The 19,217-nt window shown below is 38.4% G+C and overlaps 1 protein-coding gene across 2 annotated transcripts in view; it reads right to left on the bottom strand.

Annotated features, from left to right (window-relative positions):
- The window catches only part of CenG1A (Centaurin gamma 1A), a 58,843-nt gene that overhangs the window by 12,785 nt on the left and 26,841 nt on the right, over positions 1-19,217 (bottom strand). Inside the window, exon 1 of one of the 2 annotated variants that reach the window (XM_017159191.3) lies at positions 8,352-9,043. The exons of the other annotated variant lie outside the window; for it this stretch is intronic. Within the exon in view, the coding sequence (XP_017014680.2) occupies positions 8,352-8,523 (172 nt within the window). The 5' untranslated portion in view covers positions 8,524-9,043. Of the gene's footprint in view, positions 1-8,351; positions 9,044-19,217 lie in introns of those variants that run through there. 2 annotated transcript variants of the gene reach the window in all.

A 19,217-nucleotide genomic window follows, 5' to 3' on the forward strand; every position in this document is an offset into this window, starting at 1 on the left:
CGTCATAACCGAAAAATGTGTGTTCTTATTCTTTTCGTTCGAATTCTTTTACTTCGTCAAACCAATCTTATCAAAGACAATCTAATCTGCAGCGTAAACTTTTCATTTGAATTGGGTGAATCTTGTTTATGACATCAGAGCGGATATTTTAACCTTACTCAATGGGCTTACTAAATAAGAATTGAATCATGACGAATTTTTCCGACTTCTATTAGGGACTTAGGAAAATGTAAATTTTTCTGTTCCCATCCCAAAACGATTAAATGTCAAATTTATGACATGACTCTGTCCCAAGATCATCTTACAATGATCGGAGAAAACATGATATTTTTTCTTTTAGTTTTTCCGTAAAAAAAAAGCAGAAATTCCCGCCACCCCAAATATGATTTTTTTTCAATCAAAAATTGGGCAAAAAAAAGACACCCGGCTGAAGGATCTTTTGAGCTCGTGCGAGTCAATCAAAGTGACAATGGGCCAAGGAAAGGAGAAAGCAAGTGAGAGCGCCCAAGGACATGCAGGACACCATCTCCCGGTGGTGGCTTCTTTCACTTATTTACTCTCTCCTTGCCGTTTCCTCGGTAGCTCACTGTACTCTATTAAATATGACATATTTATGAAGTGTCAGTCCCGAAGACAATGGACGGGCAAAAATCTGGGGAAGAAAGCCAGGAAAAAATGAAAGGAAAGTGCAGTGGGAAATGGGATTTTTCCTGGGATTCCTCTTATTATTTTCAGCTGCTCTTGGTCGGTCATAAAATCAAATAATATAAAATTGGAATCGTATTTGTGTTTAATATTTATGCGGTGAGATTGTCAATGATGAGCATTTGATTGTCCTTTCTGCGGTTTGCGGATTGCTAGAAATACAAATATGGATGCATAAACTTCTAATGGGCAGCAAAGAGATTTCCGTAAGTCGTTTGTGTCCCATAAATTTGGCTTCTATTAAATCGATTTGGAATGGTCAGGCGCCTCATTAGAGAAGAAGCAGCTGGCCAATAATATTCCACGATCCACTACGATCTCCGATCGCCGACTACTGACCAACTGACCAGCTGACTTTTTCCTTTTCTTTTCCGCTTTCCCAGTCGCTCAGGCGCAACAAATTATTAAATTGCTTACTTTTACTTTTCCTCGTTCTACACGAGCTATTTCTCGCTCCTTTTTGGCAGCCTCCTTAGCGGTAGTTTTGCTGCTGGCCAGTTTACCTAGAAATCTCATCTCATCTGCCATTGTCCGAGTAGCTCGTTTACATCTTTTCTTTCCAGAGCAAAAACAACGAAATTATGATGACCATTGTTTTGCACGAGGCTTCCCATCCATTACAATCTTATTTATGGGTGTTTTTCCGTGTGAGAGTGTCACCTTATAAGCAGACATCGTGTGCGTTCGCCATTCGATTTGTTGCATTTTTCCTGCAATTTCTAAGGTGCTGCATTAAATTCTTCTTAGTTTGTGTCGAAAGAGTTTTTTAGCCCACTGCCTTTTTACGGTTCAACGACTTGCTGGCCATTAGCTGTTGTTTGTGTTTCTGCCAAGATACGCCAACCGGTGGAAACTTATTGCTATCAGTCAGACGCCAATGCAATACTCCGTATGAGAAGGCTATTGAATTACACTCGACAACAGGCCAAAGTTTTGGGAAAAACTTTAACCTAATGTTTACAAAATACACAACAAAGTTCTAGCAAACTTTGTCAATTTCTGCAGCTTAGGCTTATATTACAAATTAAATAATGAGAATTTATCCAACTAAATTCCTGCCTTTAAATACTCCTGATCTCCCTGAAGTCACTGGTTATAAACAATATTATCCCTAATATCCCTACCCTTTAAGCACCTATTTACAGCAATATCCCACATATTAAACCTTTAATTAAAACGTATACTTTATGACTATTACGATTATGATCTTACGAGAAAACCCGCAGAAAACTGTAGGATAGTGTTGAGATAAGTTTCCAGCAGAAACAGACAGATCATAACTACCCACAAAGCAACCGAAAATGCGAAAAAGACGAGAGAAAAAAAACCGAACCGGTTATGTAAGAATCATGTAAGATTCCGAGAAGAGAATCACTTGAGTGTGACTGAACTTTCGGCCAAGAAAAAAAAAAAGGAAATCAATGCAATAATAAGGGGCACACCTCCAAAATCGGGATGTACAATACTCATACTTAATGATCGTATACGTATGGGCCTTGGAATTGCCATTGTAAAAATTATGTTGGAATTTTATTATTATTTTTATTATTATTTTTTATTATTTTTTTCGTCGTGTAACCAGAAGGGACCAACCGAGCGAGCGAACGCCCCATCGCCATCAACAATTTGGCGGTGTCAACGCCACATTAGAATTTCAATGGGCATTAAACCTTAGATTGAAGCGGAGCGGGAACAAAACCTAAATAAGAACTTCCGCTGCTGAATGCGTTTGCCATATAGGAAAAAACTATATAGTAAAGCGTAGGTTTGGATGGGGCTTTTGGGATTGGGATAGAAAAAAAACAAAGGGCCATGCAAAGCAAAACGAAAATGCAATCCCTCTATGGTCAACCTATGCTATTCAAAATTCAATTTTCGATTGTTTAGATACACTTTGCATTCTGAATGGAGTTTGACCAATAAACCTGCCGCCTTTCATTTCCCTTCTTTGCCAACTGTATTTGGGGAGAAAACTCCACCGACGATTGACGCATTTTGGTGGTGGATCGGATAGATAGGTATTTTTGTTTTCCCAACAAGTGTCCCACTGTTTGAGGCGGAAGCGGCGTTTTAAACGTGTCGGTTTTCATCTAATTTGCATATTTTTCCAGCTATTTTCTCATTACATTGAAATGCATTCAAATTTCCCCCATTTTGCTTTGGCATTTGACAGGTTTTCTTGAGACAGGGGTCGTCTTCATATGATTTAATTGAAAATACGCAAATTTATATCAGTCTACTGTTCTAAGTGTCGAAATAAATTTGAAAAGGTTCCAGAGTTTGGCTGGGAATCTTCTGTTTTTTTAAGTTATCTAGGATTGGATGCCGTTCGTCATGGTCGAAAGCATGTGTGTATTTTCCATTTTTCCCAGGCTTTGAGTTGGAATGATCAACAAATTAAATGGATATTTCGGAATTAGCTGAAGAAGAAATGGGAGAGAAATAGGAAGTATTTTATAAAGTTACAGTTGAAATGAAAAACCAGTAAATGTCTTTAAATGTCTTACGACAGGCAGCATTCAAAAAATACATTTCCATCTGCCTCAACCATGACTTGCCTCAAATTTCAACTATTAATAATACGATATTATCAACCAAGATAGAGACATCATAAACAAGATACGCAAAGAAATTATCATATTTTTATGATTACTGCGAGAGATCATAAAATTTCATTAATTACATGTTAGCGCGGGGTTTCACTTTTCAAAAACAATGTGGAAAATAAAGAGGAAAATTCGTAAGATAATTATAAGGCGTGTGTAGGACAGTTAAAAAGATATAGCCGAATAAGAAAAGGTGCATTTAAAAGGTGGCGCGTGCGTTTCGGCAGCAACAAGAGAAATATGTTTAACACCATTTAGAGAGAGGACCAAATATAGCGAAGCATCTTGTTTGTCGGTGACCGTGAAGTGGAGAATGATTAATGGTTTGTAGAACCAACCGATCGATGAACTCCCTCTCGAGAGTCTCTCCATGATTGACACCATCTAAGAGTGACAATAAGTATAATCCAAGCCGTGTGCCGATGACTCAACTTGTGGTTGCGACCAAAATCAGCAATAAAATCAAGAGTTGCGAGTTGCCTTTTAAGGTTTGCCAAATACTGATCTATGTATGATTAGTGGGCGGTTGGTTAATTAATGTGGGCGGGATCATTAATTCAGCTGGCAAATGACGAGACTTCATCACTCATAAAAGCCACAATTTGTGGGGACTAATTAAGGGCACGCGTGAGAGTTTCCGCATCTCGAAAGGTCAACGAGTGGGCTGAGGATCGAAAAATTGTACAGTCGTTAAAGTACAAAAAATATAATTGAATACTTTCTTCTTTGACCAGATTAAAGGTCTAAAATAGCCACTAAACTTTCCCACAAAAATCTACACGCGAGTTGAGGGGGTCATTTGTCCCAGTCGCACAGCCATGATCTCATCAAAATGATTACCATCTCCGCATAGATACAATATGCAGATACTATATGTTTAGATGAGTGCCTATATGTAGCCACCGAAACCCGTTCACACACTTGTGTTTACCCCCAGCAAATACAATTGCGTTTTAATTTTAATCATATGTGTGCTTCTTTTTTTTCGTAAAAATATTCTAAATTTCGTGAGCTATATTTGTTTTTCGCACAAATTGTGTGTTGAGCGTATTATTTCGCTCTTGTTGTTGACTCTTTATTTATCTTGTTTAAGCGTTGAGTGCACGGGCGTCTAAAGAAATAAAAAGTTTAAGTATACAAAAACAGGGAAAAAAAGCCAAACAAATAAAAAAAATCACTATGGACGGCAGTCCATGTAGTGACGAAGCGCACCAGGAGAGTGTGCGAAGGCGACTACTATATATACACGAAGAAATGAAAATCTAGTGTGATGGTCCGATCATAATGAATGATACACCAATCGAAAGGTATTGCAATAACTTAAAGGATTGCATACCAAGACTTTAAGAAAATCAATTGGCTTGGGAGAAAGAGCGGTGAAAGTGAAAAAATGAAAATTTTGAAATTTGGAGCTGTTGGGGCCGGTGGGGATAAATGCCCCCTCGCAATGTTTTAGTTGTATTCCTTTTAAAAATACCCGTCGAATGAGGGGTCATTTGTCAAAATCCGACGCTCCGTTCAAAAGTTATAGCCAAAATAAGATTTCCTTCTTCTTCCCAAAATGAAAATTTAATTCTGTTTGTCAGTTTGTCAGTTTGTCAGTTTGTCAGTTTGTCAGTTTGTCAGTTTGTCCAAAACATGTTTCTTAAGTTTTGAAAATTTAATATGACGTTCATCCCATCGATATAAAAAACTTTTGTTCTACCACTTTTGGAAAAACTCGCTAGTTTAGCGGGAAAACAGCTATAAATAGCTAAAATTCGGAAAACCGTAACTTCTATACTACTAAAGCTACAGACTTGTGCTGCATCTTGTTTGAAAGGTATTTTTAAATGCTATAAACGCCTTCTATATGCAATTTGTGTAAATGTAATAATTAAAAAGATATGAACAAAAGACAATTTTTTAAAACTTTTTTTTTAGCTTTTTTTTATTTTTCTCAAAAACGGCTCTAACGATTTTCTTGAAAACTTTAAACTGTATAGCCCTTGAGATTCCTTAAATTTTGGTATATAACACATTACTGTAAAAAGTCACGTTTAAAAGTTATTTTTATACGAAAATAGCCACTTTTGCCAGCTCGAACAATTAACGCTCCCTGAGTATTGAATTTTGTGGGAGGGTATCCGAACTGTATTTTAGGGTCATGGAATCTGTAAATTTGCACTTAAGAGTTCCATATAGGAATCTTTTGTTCTACGACTTTTGGAAAAAGCCGCTACTTTAGCGGGAAAAAGCTAAAAATAGCTAAATTTCGTTAGTTTGTAAGTTCTATACTACTAAAGGTACAGACATCTGCTATACCTCGTTTAAAAGGTATTTTGAAATACTTCAACGCCTTTTTAACTTAATTTAAAAATTATGATTGACCAATTTAAATTTAAATGTATATATTAGCTCCTATGAGAGCAAATGTAAACAAACAAAAACTTCTGATATCAAATAAAAACACCTCTTAACGAGGTAAAAAACTAGTGACGACCGCACCTTCAACATACAAAAGTTCTGATATCAACATTTGTGACGAAAAATTATTACACTCGTCATTAAATAGACTTTCTAATCTTTTCTCATTCGTCACGCTGCAATAGAAAATGCCTGTAAAAGGAAAAAGGCTGGAATAGTTTGCTAGGGCGGGCCGAATGAGAAAATATTAGAAAGTCTATTTAATGACGAGTGTAATAATTTTTCGTCACAAATGTTGATATCAGAACTTTTGTATGTTGAAGGTGCGGTCGTCACTAGTTTTTTACCTCGTTAAGAGGTGTTTTTATTTGATATACAAAACATAAAAAGTGTTGCGTGGAGCAGATAGTGAGGAGATCGTCAAGAGATTTGTCTATTGAAATGGCTTGAAAATCGCGCTAGTCCCCCATATAACGTTTACTATACGGATCTGTTCAACGTTTGACGTGATACTTCGGGGACTTCTGAGCAAACAAAAGGGGAGCAAAAGGCTGTCAAGGTCTTTGAAAAGTCACAGAACCGTCAATCGAATAGGAAATTGGAGCACCTGGGCTTGAATATCTCTGGATCTCAGGTATTTCGTATTCCCAACTTATCTCGGCTATGGGAAATAGGATAGAGTCTCTTTTTAATTAAACAAAGTGAATGAACGGAAATAAATAGAAATACATTTAGCTTATTTATAAATCATGTATGTATGGAGACTAGACCGACCGTCCATTTCTTATCTTATCAATACATGGCGCGACTTGGGGCTCCAATAGGGGCAGCAAAAAAAAATACAAACGAAAGAATAGAACACAAGCTGAAACGTTCTACAGTAATGGGATTCCGAATGGAATTTGCAATTTGAGTAGGAATTAATGAGGCGATCAGGAAAAATATCTGCACACACATGCAAGAATGCGTTGCAGCATGAAAAATTGCAATGAAGCAGGGAAATAATCATCAGGCGTTGAAAATAGAAAATGATCGGGAAAGGGATAGAATTAAACTTAATGTGGTATGCGTTTTTTTTTATGGAATGAGAAAAACGCAAGTATTAAAACATGACGAAGAGATTTCGATATTGATGAGCCATCGCAAAACGTATAGAAAAGAGAACACATAAGGCAAAGTGTATAAAAAGCTGGGAATTTTGTAGGAGAAAAAGTCTCTGTATTGTAAGACATTACGAGTTGGCAACCTGACCAAGAATTTCACCATCAAATTTGCATAAATATTTATTTTACTAGTCTAACAAAGAAAACTTTATATATGCAGCGCTGTGATTAATCGCCTAAACATATGATGTGTTAGAGTGTAACCATTTTTAATCTCCAACAGATCAATCAATATAATCTCTTGCCCAGATCTTTGGTGGCAGAACCAGTTGACACAATTTCAAAAGCCCCAAGAACGAAGCAGCTTCTTGTTAGCCTGTATCCCATCTTTAAGCCTCGCGATGTGGCGGACACTTAACAAACCAACCGATTGATGTTCGCGATAAGCCAGGGTCCCCAGTACTTGGCACCTTCTTTTTCTCAACCCATCTTGCCTCCGATTGACGTCATTAAGTGGCATTGATTGCAATGTGTCAATGCGCTACCTTCGTTAGGCTTCTTGGACCCGCATTTTTCGAGAATCGATAATTGCATGCCAAGTGCCAAAAAGAGAGAGGTAGACAAACTTTCCTCGTTTGGTTGACACGGGTACTAAAAGTCAATGTCGAACAATACGAATGTGAGTCAGTGTTACAAAATAGACCTCCCCTTTATACTTAACTCCCTAACTTTCGCTCTCCGCTGCTTTTTATCGACCTTTCACTCCGCCAGCCTTTGATAGAAACAAAGAAGTTTGGCAAACTTTTGTTTACTTGTAATTTTCATGCAAATAAAAGCTTGAAAAATAAGACATAATGCTGTCATAACTTTGGCATAATAAACCCCTAAAAACTCGAGTCGGAACTGAGGAAGTATCGGAGTGAAACTATGCCAAATTGCATTATTTTCGCTGTGGCTGTGGGTTACAACACCCAAAGTTTGCCTCACACTTTGACACATGACACGCGATGTGCCATATTCAAAAGGTTGTAACTTTTTCTGTCTTTTTTTTGTACCCTCTAATAGAGTTAAAACAAAAGTTTATTTCGACTGTTGCACATTAAATGTTAATAATAAAGCTTGCGCAAGGTCATTGGTTTACGATTTTTCTCGTTTCTCCTGATGTAATTAACGAAATTGCATAAAAAGTTAAATGATTTTTAAGTTATAATAAGCTAATTATCAAATATTTTAATGGCTAGTGAGTGGCGAAATAAATGTGTGAGAAAAGCTTAGGTTTTTTTTGGTTAATGATGATTGGGTGACAAGGTCTGCAAAAATGGGGAGTACTTAAGGTGGCCCTGTGGGAAAAACTGTTGAGCGGTTGGTATTAAATGAGAATGACATTTTTTTATGAGGTCTAGGAAATAGTAAGTAATGTTCATTTGAGTTTTTAAGAGGTTTATTATTTTTTTAAGATCTCAAACTTTAACCGTGAACTTTAACCCATGTTAACCCATATTGGTCGCTTTACATCGACACTGTACCTCACCTGATTTACGTTTCTCGCTGCGATCGGGCACCACCAGGCTCTTGGCCCTCTTAACCCTCAAAGATCGTCTTCGGATGGAGCGAAGAAAGGCTTCCGGCATCCGGGAGAATCGCTGGGGAGTCTCCGGAGCTTTGGCCCGCTCGGGCAGGAAGAAGTTCTTGACCGCCAACATTTTGCTGCTGCTTCAACTGTTGCTCTTTATCTCCCTTGGCGGCTTTTCTTGGCCCTGTTTTTCTTGTTGCTGCTTTGCTGCGCGTGTTGGCAATGAAAAGTGTTTTTGCGTCTTTCTGTTTTTGCTATTTTTACACGCCGCTTCTGTAATCCTTTTTGTTTCGCCTATTTATTTATTTTTGCTTGCACCTATTGGCTTCCTCTGCCACATTTTAGCAACTTGTTTGGTCTTGTGATTTTGAATTTGCATTTTAAATACACACTATATGATGACTAACACATTTGGTCACTTTGCACTGAGAGCACAAAAACTTTTCGGGTACATATATTTCTTTATTTGTGTTAATTCGTTGTAGTTGCCTAATTTATATTGCTGACGTTATTTCATCAAGTATCCAAAAAAATGTCAAGCCGAAAATATTACGCGAAAAGTTACGCGGGGCCCTAACACGCAGAATAAACTGGTAGATCGAGTATCCGTTCGGCACGTCTACATCGGTTGCTGGTCGGAAAACAAATGCGAGAGACAGACCAAGTCGAGGGGCTCTCATCACCCCAGCGAACTGGTGGTGGGTTAAGCGGATAACAGCGCTCTGTTAGCCAACAGCAGCTGTTGCTGTCGCCACGTGCTGTTAGCAGCTGCAGAGGTAATCGTCGGCAGGTAAGTTGCCCAATTCAAATTTCCGATTCCCCGGCAGCTTGTTGCTGACACTCGAAACATAATACCTTTGCTTCCGGAAGCCACCCAACGTCGTTGTGTCGTTTATTGAATAAAAAATAACGTTTAAGAACGCTTTGATCGAGCCTTTTTTATTTTAATATCCGATACTTTTCCTGCTACATTTAGTATCTCTCTTTTTTTCTTTTTTTTTCTTTTTTTTAATGTATTTTTTTTATTTATTTTTTTTTTTTGTTTAAAGTATCTCTAAAAAGCTAAACGATTGATATATATTTTTTAGGTGTATAAAAGGAAAATGTCGAATGGATTTTTCCTAATTTTTCTGTCTACTAGTAAACAACTACCATATTCCTCTTACATTTAATTACTTTACATTTTCACGAGCAAATCCCATATACCTTATATTAAGAAATACCGCGTATAAAATAATGAAAAAGCCGCAATTTAATTTGGCTGCAACGCAATTTGTGTCTGATTCAGCGCTTGCAAAAATAAATTCTTGCTTACACTGTTAATTATCGCAGGGTTCATTGGTAGATAAGACCAAGAAGAGTTAATAATTACCCATAATAAAATCTGTGATAAGCTGTGTCAAAGAATATGATCAATATCAATAGAACTGGTTCGAATAATTTTAACAGTAAAAGAGCTATGTATAGTTTTTAAGAGTGAGTGGAAAACACGAATGTTATTCACTTTGGGGTTGATGACGCAAAAGAGAGACCCAAAGAGAAAGCAGTGACGCAAAAGAGTAGCTATAAAGAAAACATCATACCGTCATACGGAAATCAAAATGCAATAATGAACATTTGGCCGTTGTTGTTGATTATGATGATGATGATGAAGACGGAGATAATACTGCTCGGGGGATACTGATGGAAGACCTGTGCAGTTCCACCTCCCATCGCCACCCACCTCTCCGACTTCCGCCCCGTGGAAACTGTGCAGACAGCGTTTTGTGGTTATTGTTTTTAGTTGGGGTTTCGGTTAGTGGGCCGCTTGGGGCTCCTCGCCTTGTTGTTGTTATTATGCGAATTCACTTCCTATAGAGCGAGATGCTGGCGGGGATTTCAACGAGGATGGGGAACATGTGCTCACAGTATTTTATCATGCACAATAATTTGTCGATTGTTGTTTTATGCAATCTGCGAGTGCACAAGGTGTAAATTGAAATTGAGAGGCAGATTGGTCAGAGAAATGCAGGGATTAAACATGTAAATGCAATCAGTTGTAAATTTTGCAAATGTTTCGAATTAGTGGTAAAAACATAGGGTCCTTCTGTTCCTATTTGCATATCTGTAAAATTTGTAATTTGCTTTAAAGATTTGTTACAAAAGATATTTACCCTTTTCAGAGCTGATTATTAGGCGAATTATTATCTTAAATGCCAAGTAATAACCAAGACCTATAGGTCGTTTTATCTCAATCCCAAGATCATCCGTGTTGCCCCAGTTTATCAAAAGCCAAGCGACCACGGCGATAAAGCAATATAAATTATAGTCTTTTGTTGAATAACAAACTGCAGTTTATTTTGAGATTACATCTCCACCATTCCCGCATAGATTGCCTTAAAATGCGAATCCCAAAAGCAGCCAGCGACACGTGAACTGCATTATATGCTCGATAATTGGACACGCTCGCCACTTTTGCTCGACTCACTTATCGGGGCCACACTCCGCACTTTACCGGGACTTTACCATGGAGAACCGGAGCAACCAAACCAAACCAAACCATCCGACCAACCAACCCGATCCGAATCCCAAGCAGGGACACACTTTGCGACTTAATTAGACGACATCAGCGACGGCAAGCGACATTGAAATACAAATCAGCAGAGGAAGTGGGAGTTCGAGAAGCAAAGTGGAGTGAAATGAAGGGGAAGGAGGTGGTACAGCCATTGACAGCAAGACATCGCACGCGATTGCAGAGGAACTTGGAGTTGCTATTCCGCCGGGTGGGTGGGTTCTTCAGATATTAACCACCCTCATTGGAAAAACTAAGCACTAAGGAAAAAAACTTAGAAAGTACACTTAAAAAATTTAGAAAATACATGTAACATGGCTTACAAATGAACGGAATAAAAATAGGAAACAAAAATGTATTGTGACGGTAGTTTAGTAAATTTTATTTAATCCTAATGATGTCATTTTTACTTGCAGAAAAAAATGCAATTTTTATTTCTAATGGTAAAAAAAGTGAGAATCTAAAGAGGATTTTATAATGTTTAGTATCTTGAAAACAATAATAAATTAACATAAGTGTTAGGATTACAAAACCAAATTTTTTGGTATTACAAAATTTTGAAAAATGGAAAACTTGGAAATATTTTAATTAAACTCTGTATTTATAAGTGTAATGAAAGCAGGAGCTGGGAGCGGCGGCTACTGTACGTACATTTTTTTTATGGAATTTTAATGGAATTTCTAATCAACCTGCGACACTGAAGACGGGGAAGGAAAAAGGGCGCGCCCGTCTGGGTCGCACCCCGCGAGGATTTCCCCCTGGAAAAAGTCGACGACTTGCCCAGATTTCATTGAAGAATGTTGCACGAGAACCACGCACCGCATCGCCAGGGGGTTGCACTTGTGGGTGGGTCACAGTTTGCCCTTCGGCATGTGCGACACTTTCCATTTCAATTGTCCCAGTTCCGAATGAAATCATCGGGATAAAAAGAACCAAAAGCAAAAAAAAAATGTAACTTTAATGACGTTAATAAAACTGCTATTTCTGCTATAAGGGTTAAAAAGTTTCAATCTAGTGCCAAACTTTACACCCCCTTCGCAAACAGCCGCGGGCTAATTATAACCTCAGGGTGCTATGGTCGATGTGGCTTTAGGGTGTTCCTGGTTCCTCCAACTCCTGCGCAAATAGATCCCCTTTCACACAAGAGCAATTCGTTAGTGCTTTTAATTGCCAGCAAATGTTTTGGTCAAGGGTGTAGCCATATTTTAAAGGGAATTCGGCAAGTAAATACTGTTTAGTTTTAAAATATATTTTATTAAAACTCCCATGGCCAAAATAATAAATGATTTACTTATTCTGATAGTTATAAAATTACTTCCAATAATTTTATCAAAAATCTAGAAACATTTTTGCAACTATTTCCAGGGTACATAAACCCCCTTCGGAAAACGACTACTGTAAACTACTACCCTGCTACCCAGTTGTGTCTGCAAACAAATTAGGCTTCCCTCGGCGGCAATGGCCAACCACGAATCCTGCACCCCTGCAATGAAATTTGATACTTTTGCAGTAGTCCACCCACTCGGAGCTTGTTGGGCCAATATTTGCCGGGCTCAGCAAAGTTCATTGCGGTGACTTTGACACCCTCCCATCCAAAAAGCGAAACAAAAAGGTCTTCCGAGGGTGGGAGGCGGAAGCATACGATTTGTCATGACGTATGACAACCCATTTATTTGATTTAGTTGAGTGCATTTGAACATCATTTGATTATATTTAATATTCTGATTTGCTATGCAAAAGGGGAAGAATGAAATGAAGATTTCAAAACGAAAAGAGAGGAACTATGCTTCATCGGCAATGGATATAAATGTGTTATGAGCGTTTCTTTTTAGTGGGTCAGGCTGAAATCGCTACACACATGTCTTTGGCGCGGGCGGAAATATGATTCATGATTTATTCCAAAATTTCTAGTGAATATTTTTTACTTGCCAAATTTATGGCTATTCATGCGTAATCTGTCTTATAAATAAAGTATTTCGCTTTAAGCTCCACGAGTTAAAGTGGTTAATGTAAAACATTGAAGATAAAATAATTCTCATAAGAGGGTAAAGGGAATTACAAGAACGGATTACAAAAGTCTTAGCTTCTGGGAATCTCCTTCGGTTCTTTTGCAAAATTTCATTCAATACTCATCATCCAAAACTAATTTCGTATTCATAATTTTCATAATTTGCATGGAAAGTCATTTACAGTTTTTAACCCTTGGGTTAAACCTCACGTTTTCCATTTTCCTCGCCAGCAATTACAAGCGAATTAGTTCTCACGCCCAAATGCGCTTACACATTGGACATGGGCTGATCAAAAAAAAGGGGTGGAGAACCCTTTGCCATAATTAATAATTCATAATTTCCTTGAAAATACTCCTCCTTGATTTTGGCAAGTTCCTGCAATTGCCAATTTTTTACGAGCCCTAATAATGAAGCGTGAAAGAAGCATTAGCGAAAATTTTCTAAAGTCCATGAAATTGCCCAGGGAACAGGAGCACGGTGATTTTTCCCGAGACATGACATAATTATTAGGGTACGAAGAGTTACGGGGCATCGAAGGAAAAAAGTGCGAAGAACCTCCCCTTTTCACTGCTGTCTCTTCTGATATAATCAACGTTCGTCGACGTCCCCTCTCTCCATATTGCACTTTTACGCAAATTGAGTTGATTAATTTAAATGTGGCGGTAAGTGGGGAACCATCCGGGGGATTGGCGGGTTAACTGTGTTGGCCAAAGGGCAGAATTGCAGACGGCAGAAAATCAATAATTTTAATGGCCCGGCCTGCAGAGACACGCTTGCCCCCAAATCCCAAAACCCTGCTCCATCAAATGCAGACATATGAATACCGAATACCTAAAAAACATGTACATTTTGAATGTACTATACGTCTGTAGCTGTATCTGTATCTGTATCTGTATCTGTGTGGGAGTCCCCGCTTGTTAATGCAAATATGTTAAGTACCGTTGGAACGGTGAGTTTGAAAATGATGGGGGAGCCTTTGGTGGAGAAGCAGCGTCTGTATCTCTGTGGCAGCCCCAAAACTTAGCTCCTCAACTTCAGGAGCCCTCTTAGAAAGAAGAAAAAAGGAAGGAAAACTTAGTTGGGGAGTTGCCTAAGGCGAAAGGCAGCCAAATTCAATTTTCGGCTCCAAAAAATATTTTAAATAAATATTTATGTATAAACGTAGAAGGAGATGATACTCTACGAAATTAAAAAAAATAACTCTGATGATTATGAATATTATAAATTTTTGTTTTAACATTTTTGATGGTTTAGTTACGGAAAATATAAATTGAATATATTTGATCGCATTTGTTCTAAGTCTAACATCCAACAATTTAGCTAAATTGATTTAAATATGTCTCCAAATCTTTTAAATTACTAAGGACTCCCAAAACTCCGTAGGGTATTTATCTTACACTCCGCCGTTTGAAGTACCAAACTCCATTCAGATATTAAATATAATTTTCATCGTTTGCTTTTTTCTCTCTTTTCTTTTCGCCCCGCGGCAATTTTCCCAGGAGGAGGCGAACGAAACTCGCTGCCTATTCATGCCGAGATATCAAGAAATATAATTATAAATTGCAAGTGAGTGTATTATTTTTTGCGTTTCTTGAAACAATTAAATTATTTTCGCTTTCATATGCAGAATTCAATTATTTACATACGTAAATTCGGCAAGAGCACAACTGACGCAAGTTGCCAGCAACTGAACTCAACTGAACTGAGCTGAAATACTGAAATCAAGTAATGGAGGTGCGGAGGGGATGGGTGTACCATAAATTGTATTCTTATTCAGGGTCAGTGGGTGAGAGAAGAGCTGGGGGGACTGCTGTGTTTTGGCCCTTGTATTTTTTTTGTATTTTTACTTATTTTCTGTTTATTTTATTTCTGTAAATAACGCATCACAATTGTTGCAGGCCGCGAAACATCTTTCAAAAACTTTTGGTTGAGTGGTTTAGTGGCATAAATATTGGAGTACATTGTGTAAGCGGCGATATGCGATACATCATACCACAGGCCTCTAAAATTAGATGCGAAAATGATAATTGAATATGGCCAATTGAGTTTAACGAATTGGGTTACATGAATATGCATAAAATTTTAATTTGTTTAAGATTCTATTACGAAGTCTTCAGTTCTTCGAACTCTTAATTTTTATTATTTGGACCTAATAATAATTACGTAACTGCAATTGTAATTTTTATTCTTTTGAAAAATCCCCTCTTACGCAAGTTTCAACTATTACATAAGCTATTCCATTGATACGAAAGACCTTTCTCTTTTCTACTTGTAGGCAACAAATTTATCCCTGTTCGAATGTCGATCGCAAGAAAATTAATTAAAATTTTACATGTACAGTTTTTTAGGGTGTTTCCCAACCAGATCTTAGTGGGCCGAACCGAAATCAAGGCACGCTCGAGTGATTTTTCTTTTCCAGGACACTTTAGGTCAAAGTTCAAATGGGAAAACGAACTAAGTAGGGGTAAGAATTTCGCAAGAAAGAAGATCAAATAAAAATGTTTCCAATATTTTTGGACATAAATTGAATTTTGTTCCTTTTTTTATTATTTTTTGGCCCAATAATTTTGAGGGGTGGAACGGCAAATCCTTTTTGGCAGATCTTTCAAGGTTGCAATCTTGGGGATGAGATTTTTAAATGGCGTGCAAAATTTAATATTGAAAAAATGATTCTGACATTTTGATGCGAATTCTCTTTTATTTCTTTCGCATTTTTTATGTGGTGTTGTGAGATCAGATGACGGTTTTATGATCGCATTACCAGAGCAAAAAAAGTGTCCCAAGTTGTTCACTTTTTTTCTCAGAGGATTTGTTGCGGTTGTCTTAGGAATATAATTTTGCCACAGAATTTATGTAAGTACACTCTGTTTTTCGCTTACTAAAATTGGCTATGGATAATGGGTGATTTCATACAATAAATACAACCTTTGAGTCAGCTTATCCAATGTTATCAGATTTTAAGAAAATCGATTGCAAATTTATAAGTTATGTGAGTCATGAGGTGACGACGAATCTTCCAGTCTCTGAGTAAGTAATTGATGCAATCGAGCTTACCTGTAAAAAGAAAGAAAAAAATGTATTTAACTCATGAGAAGCTAATATATCTTTGGGCTGTAATAAATTACCGTAAATTATTCAATATCCCCGGCATTCGAGAAGAAATCCATTTCATTTTTCCGTAACCACCCCGCAGTAACCTAAATCAACAATGAAAATTGCAAACAAATTGCCCGAAAAAAGAAATTGAAATTTCTGCTAAAAGGAAACCCATTTTTCATGCGAAAACCCAAGTCAGAAAGTGGAATTTTCTGTGCCAAAAATGTTGGAAATTTGTTTGCCAAATCAATCAAATAGCTGGGAGATCGGATGATCGTTTCTGCGTAGCATATTTCACTGTCAAGATCTTGCGGGACATCTGAGGAATGATATTAAAGCAACCCCGAATACCAGGACATTCATCTTGCGGCTTTTCAGTTGACTCCTCCTTGGACATGCGATACGGCTTTGTGATACTGAGATCCTAAACTAAACTAAAAAAAAAAGACATGCAATTGATACCTTTACCCCTAAAAAAGAGGAGGAAAACTACCACAAGAAAGGTTTTTCGTTTTTCCGCGGCACACATGACGCGTGTCCTGTTTTTGGACCCGTCATCCTAATGCATAATTGTGGGTTCCACTGACAAATCGCTGGAAATTAGTTAATTATATCCACGAAACGAACAAATTCCCTCGCGGCGTAATTAAAATAATTGAAATTGAAAGTGGAATCGCCAAGGGAGGATACAAAACAAAAAAAACCCACAAAAAAGGCAATTAAACAATAAAGTTTACACGGCATTAAAAATGCAGCCAAACACCGACAGCGAAAACATCATTTAAAGCTGTCCGGCTGAAAGTTAGGGTAAGGATCTGCAATTCAGGACAAAGGACAACTGGATGAGCGGGTTGAGTTCTGGTTTTGGGATTCAATTTCGGTGCCCTGCATAGTTAGCAACCCCCGCTTTTCGTCGTTTTGTGTGATTTAACTTGATGGACATGCGTCGCTTTTGTCGCCGAAGGACAATGCATGTCCTGCAAACGGATACCGGTAGTAGTGCCAGTACCAGTACCAGTAATGCTACCGCTCTTCATTAGCGGACTGGGCAAACAATGCAGCCGTGACTCGCTCAAGTGTGCTCATTAGCAAAGGGAAAGGGTTGGAACAACACCCCTAACTCGCAGCTTATCCTTATCAAATGCAGTTCACGTTTTTGCCTCGGAATTATTTATTTTTCGTTTTTTTTCCCCGTTCTTGCTTATCAAAGAGACACGTTCCATCGCCCAGCTCTCATCCCCCTCGGGCGATCTGAGATAATTCAAAGCTCATATCTTGATGTTATGAAATTTCCTGTCCACCGCAGCAGTTATGGAAAATCATCATCGAGCTGCCCAGCATCCTCCATTCCCTTTAATGTTTGCCTAAACATCACCTACTTCAAAGGGTGTTTGGGTTATATGTTTGATATAAGGTTTTTTAGGTCGGCAGCTGGATGGAAAGCATCTCATCTCTGCTGGACTGCTGCTGCTGGTGTGGAAAGTGCCGGCGAAAGTGATGAATAAAAAACTTATGCAGATGAGCCCATTTCGGGTTTGTTATGATTATTACAGCTGCCGTTGACCAAAGCGAGGAGGTCCCTTTTGTCCTGCTCAATCGGAAAGTAAAACAGGCATTATGCAAACTAATTGTTTATGTACCAAAAGTGTGCCATGAAAGCATTATCTCTAGCCAGAAATGTTTTTGGGTATGCTTTAATGGGATAGCCACGTTTAATGTTTATGTTTTGGTCACGTACAGTCTGGTTAATATATGTAGAAGGTCCTAACTTGTTAGCTTGTGACTTGTTGGGATAATACTTATAACTCTTTTGTAATCCCAGCGGTCGAGGAGTTTTGTAACCCCAAAAACAAGCCATTTTTGAACTTTGAGTAACGTAATAACTAAAGTTTTTGGAATTTTTCTTATGCTTCTATCTAAATATACCTTTTGACTTCATTGTTAAGCTGTCTATATCACCATCTTATAAATTGTATGAATCACACCTCATTTGCAAGTCCAACTATGACCTATCGCTGACCCAAACTTCTACTTTTTGGTATGCCGAATCGGGCGACATCTAAATTGCCGCAATCCACTTTGTCCTTTGCCGCATTTAAAAGGATATATCCATGACATTCCTTGGCTTCATTTACCGAAAAGGAGGCCAACAATTCCTTTGGCTATTTTCTAGGTAATAATTTTTGATTTGAGGCAATTTCCGTTTACAATCTGTATAATTGGCGCATGCTAAAAGCGATTTGCTGCAGTTGTCCCAGTTGCAGGACAATGACCGAGGGTCTTTGTATCGGCCATATTCATATTTGGTCAGAAAGCGGCTTCTGTTGCTGTTGCCTTGCGTGTCGAATGGACTGGCAACTGCCAGGATATACCAATACCAATACCCGCGGTGCAATTGTCCTGCGCACGAGACACGCGTCATATTTTAATTATGACAGCCGACTCCTGCACTCTCCTCCTCCTCCTGTCGGGGCGTATCGCCGTGTCCTGCCGTCCGTCGGTCAGTAAGTCAGCCAGTCGGTCCGGAACAAGGACACGCAACAGCCGACACACACACATACACACGCTCAAAAAGGGGTTGATGCGGAAACAGGAAATGCCTCGATTCACCTTTGTTGACAGATTAGTGGCGATCGCCGCGTGGTCCATAAACTTGACATTTTTATTTGACACCTTGATTGTCTAAGCTGGTCACCAGTTTTTCGTGTCGTATGTGTGGGCTTATTCATAGATTTTTATTGGGTAAAGCCCACATTTTCATAGAACCGGCACGTTCCATAGACCGCAATCTACTCAATGCTCCCGTTTATAATATTTCTCTTCCTTTTTTTTGCATATGCCGAACCATTGTCCTGGCTAAACAAACTAGAACTAATGAGTGCACTTTCTGCACGCTGAGTGGTAACATTTTTAGCGAAAATGTTCCAATTATGCGGGCCGAGTTCGAGTCAAGGTGCAAAAAATAGCGCGGCACTTGACAAATGCCCAGTGGTTCAGTGGTTCAGTGTTTCGGTGGAGGGATGACGGGCATTTCGTCTGCAGATCGGCGAATATTGCACATGCCTGAGCAGCGGGCTGTCCAGTCTCTCCCCTATCAATGCACTATAGTCATATAGCTATACAGAACCCCCACCAAAACTCCCTTTTTGGACCTTGCGTGCTCGCATT

Source organism: Drosophila takahashii, chromosome 2L (genome assembly GCF_030179915.1).
Source record: "Drosophila takahashii strain IR98-3 E-12201 chromosome 2L, DtakHiC1v2, whole genome shotgun sequence".
Taxonomy (NCBI): domain Eukaryota; kingdom Metazoa; phylum Arthropoda; class Insecta; order Diptera; family Drosophilidae; genus Drosophila; species Drosophila takahashii.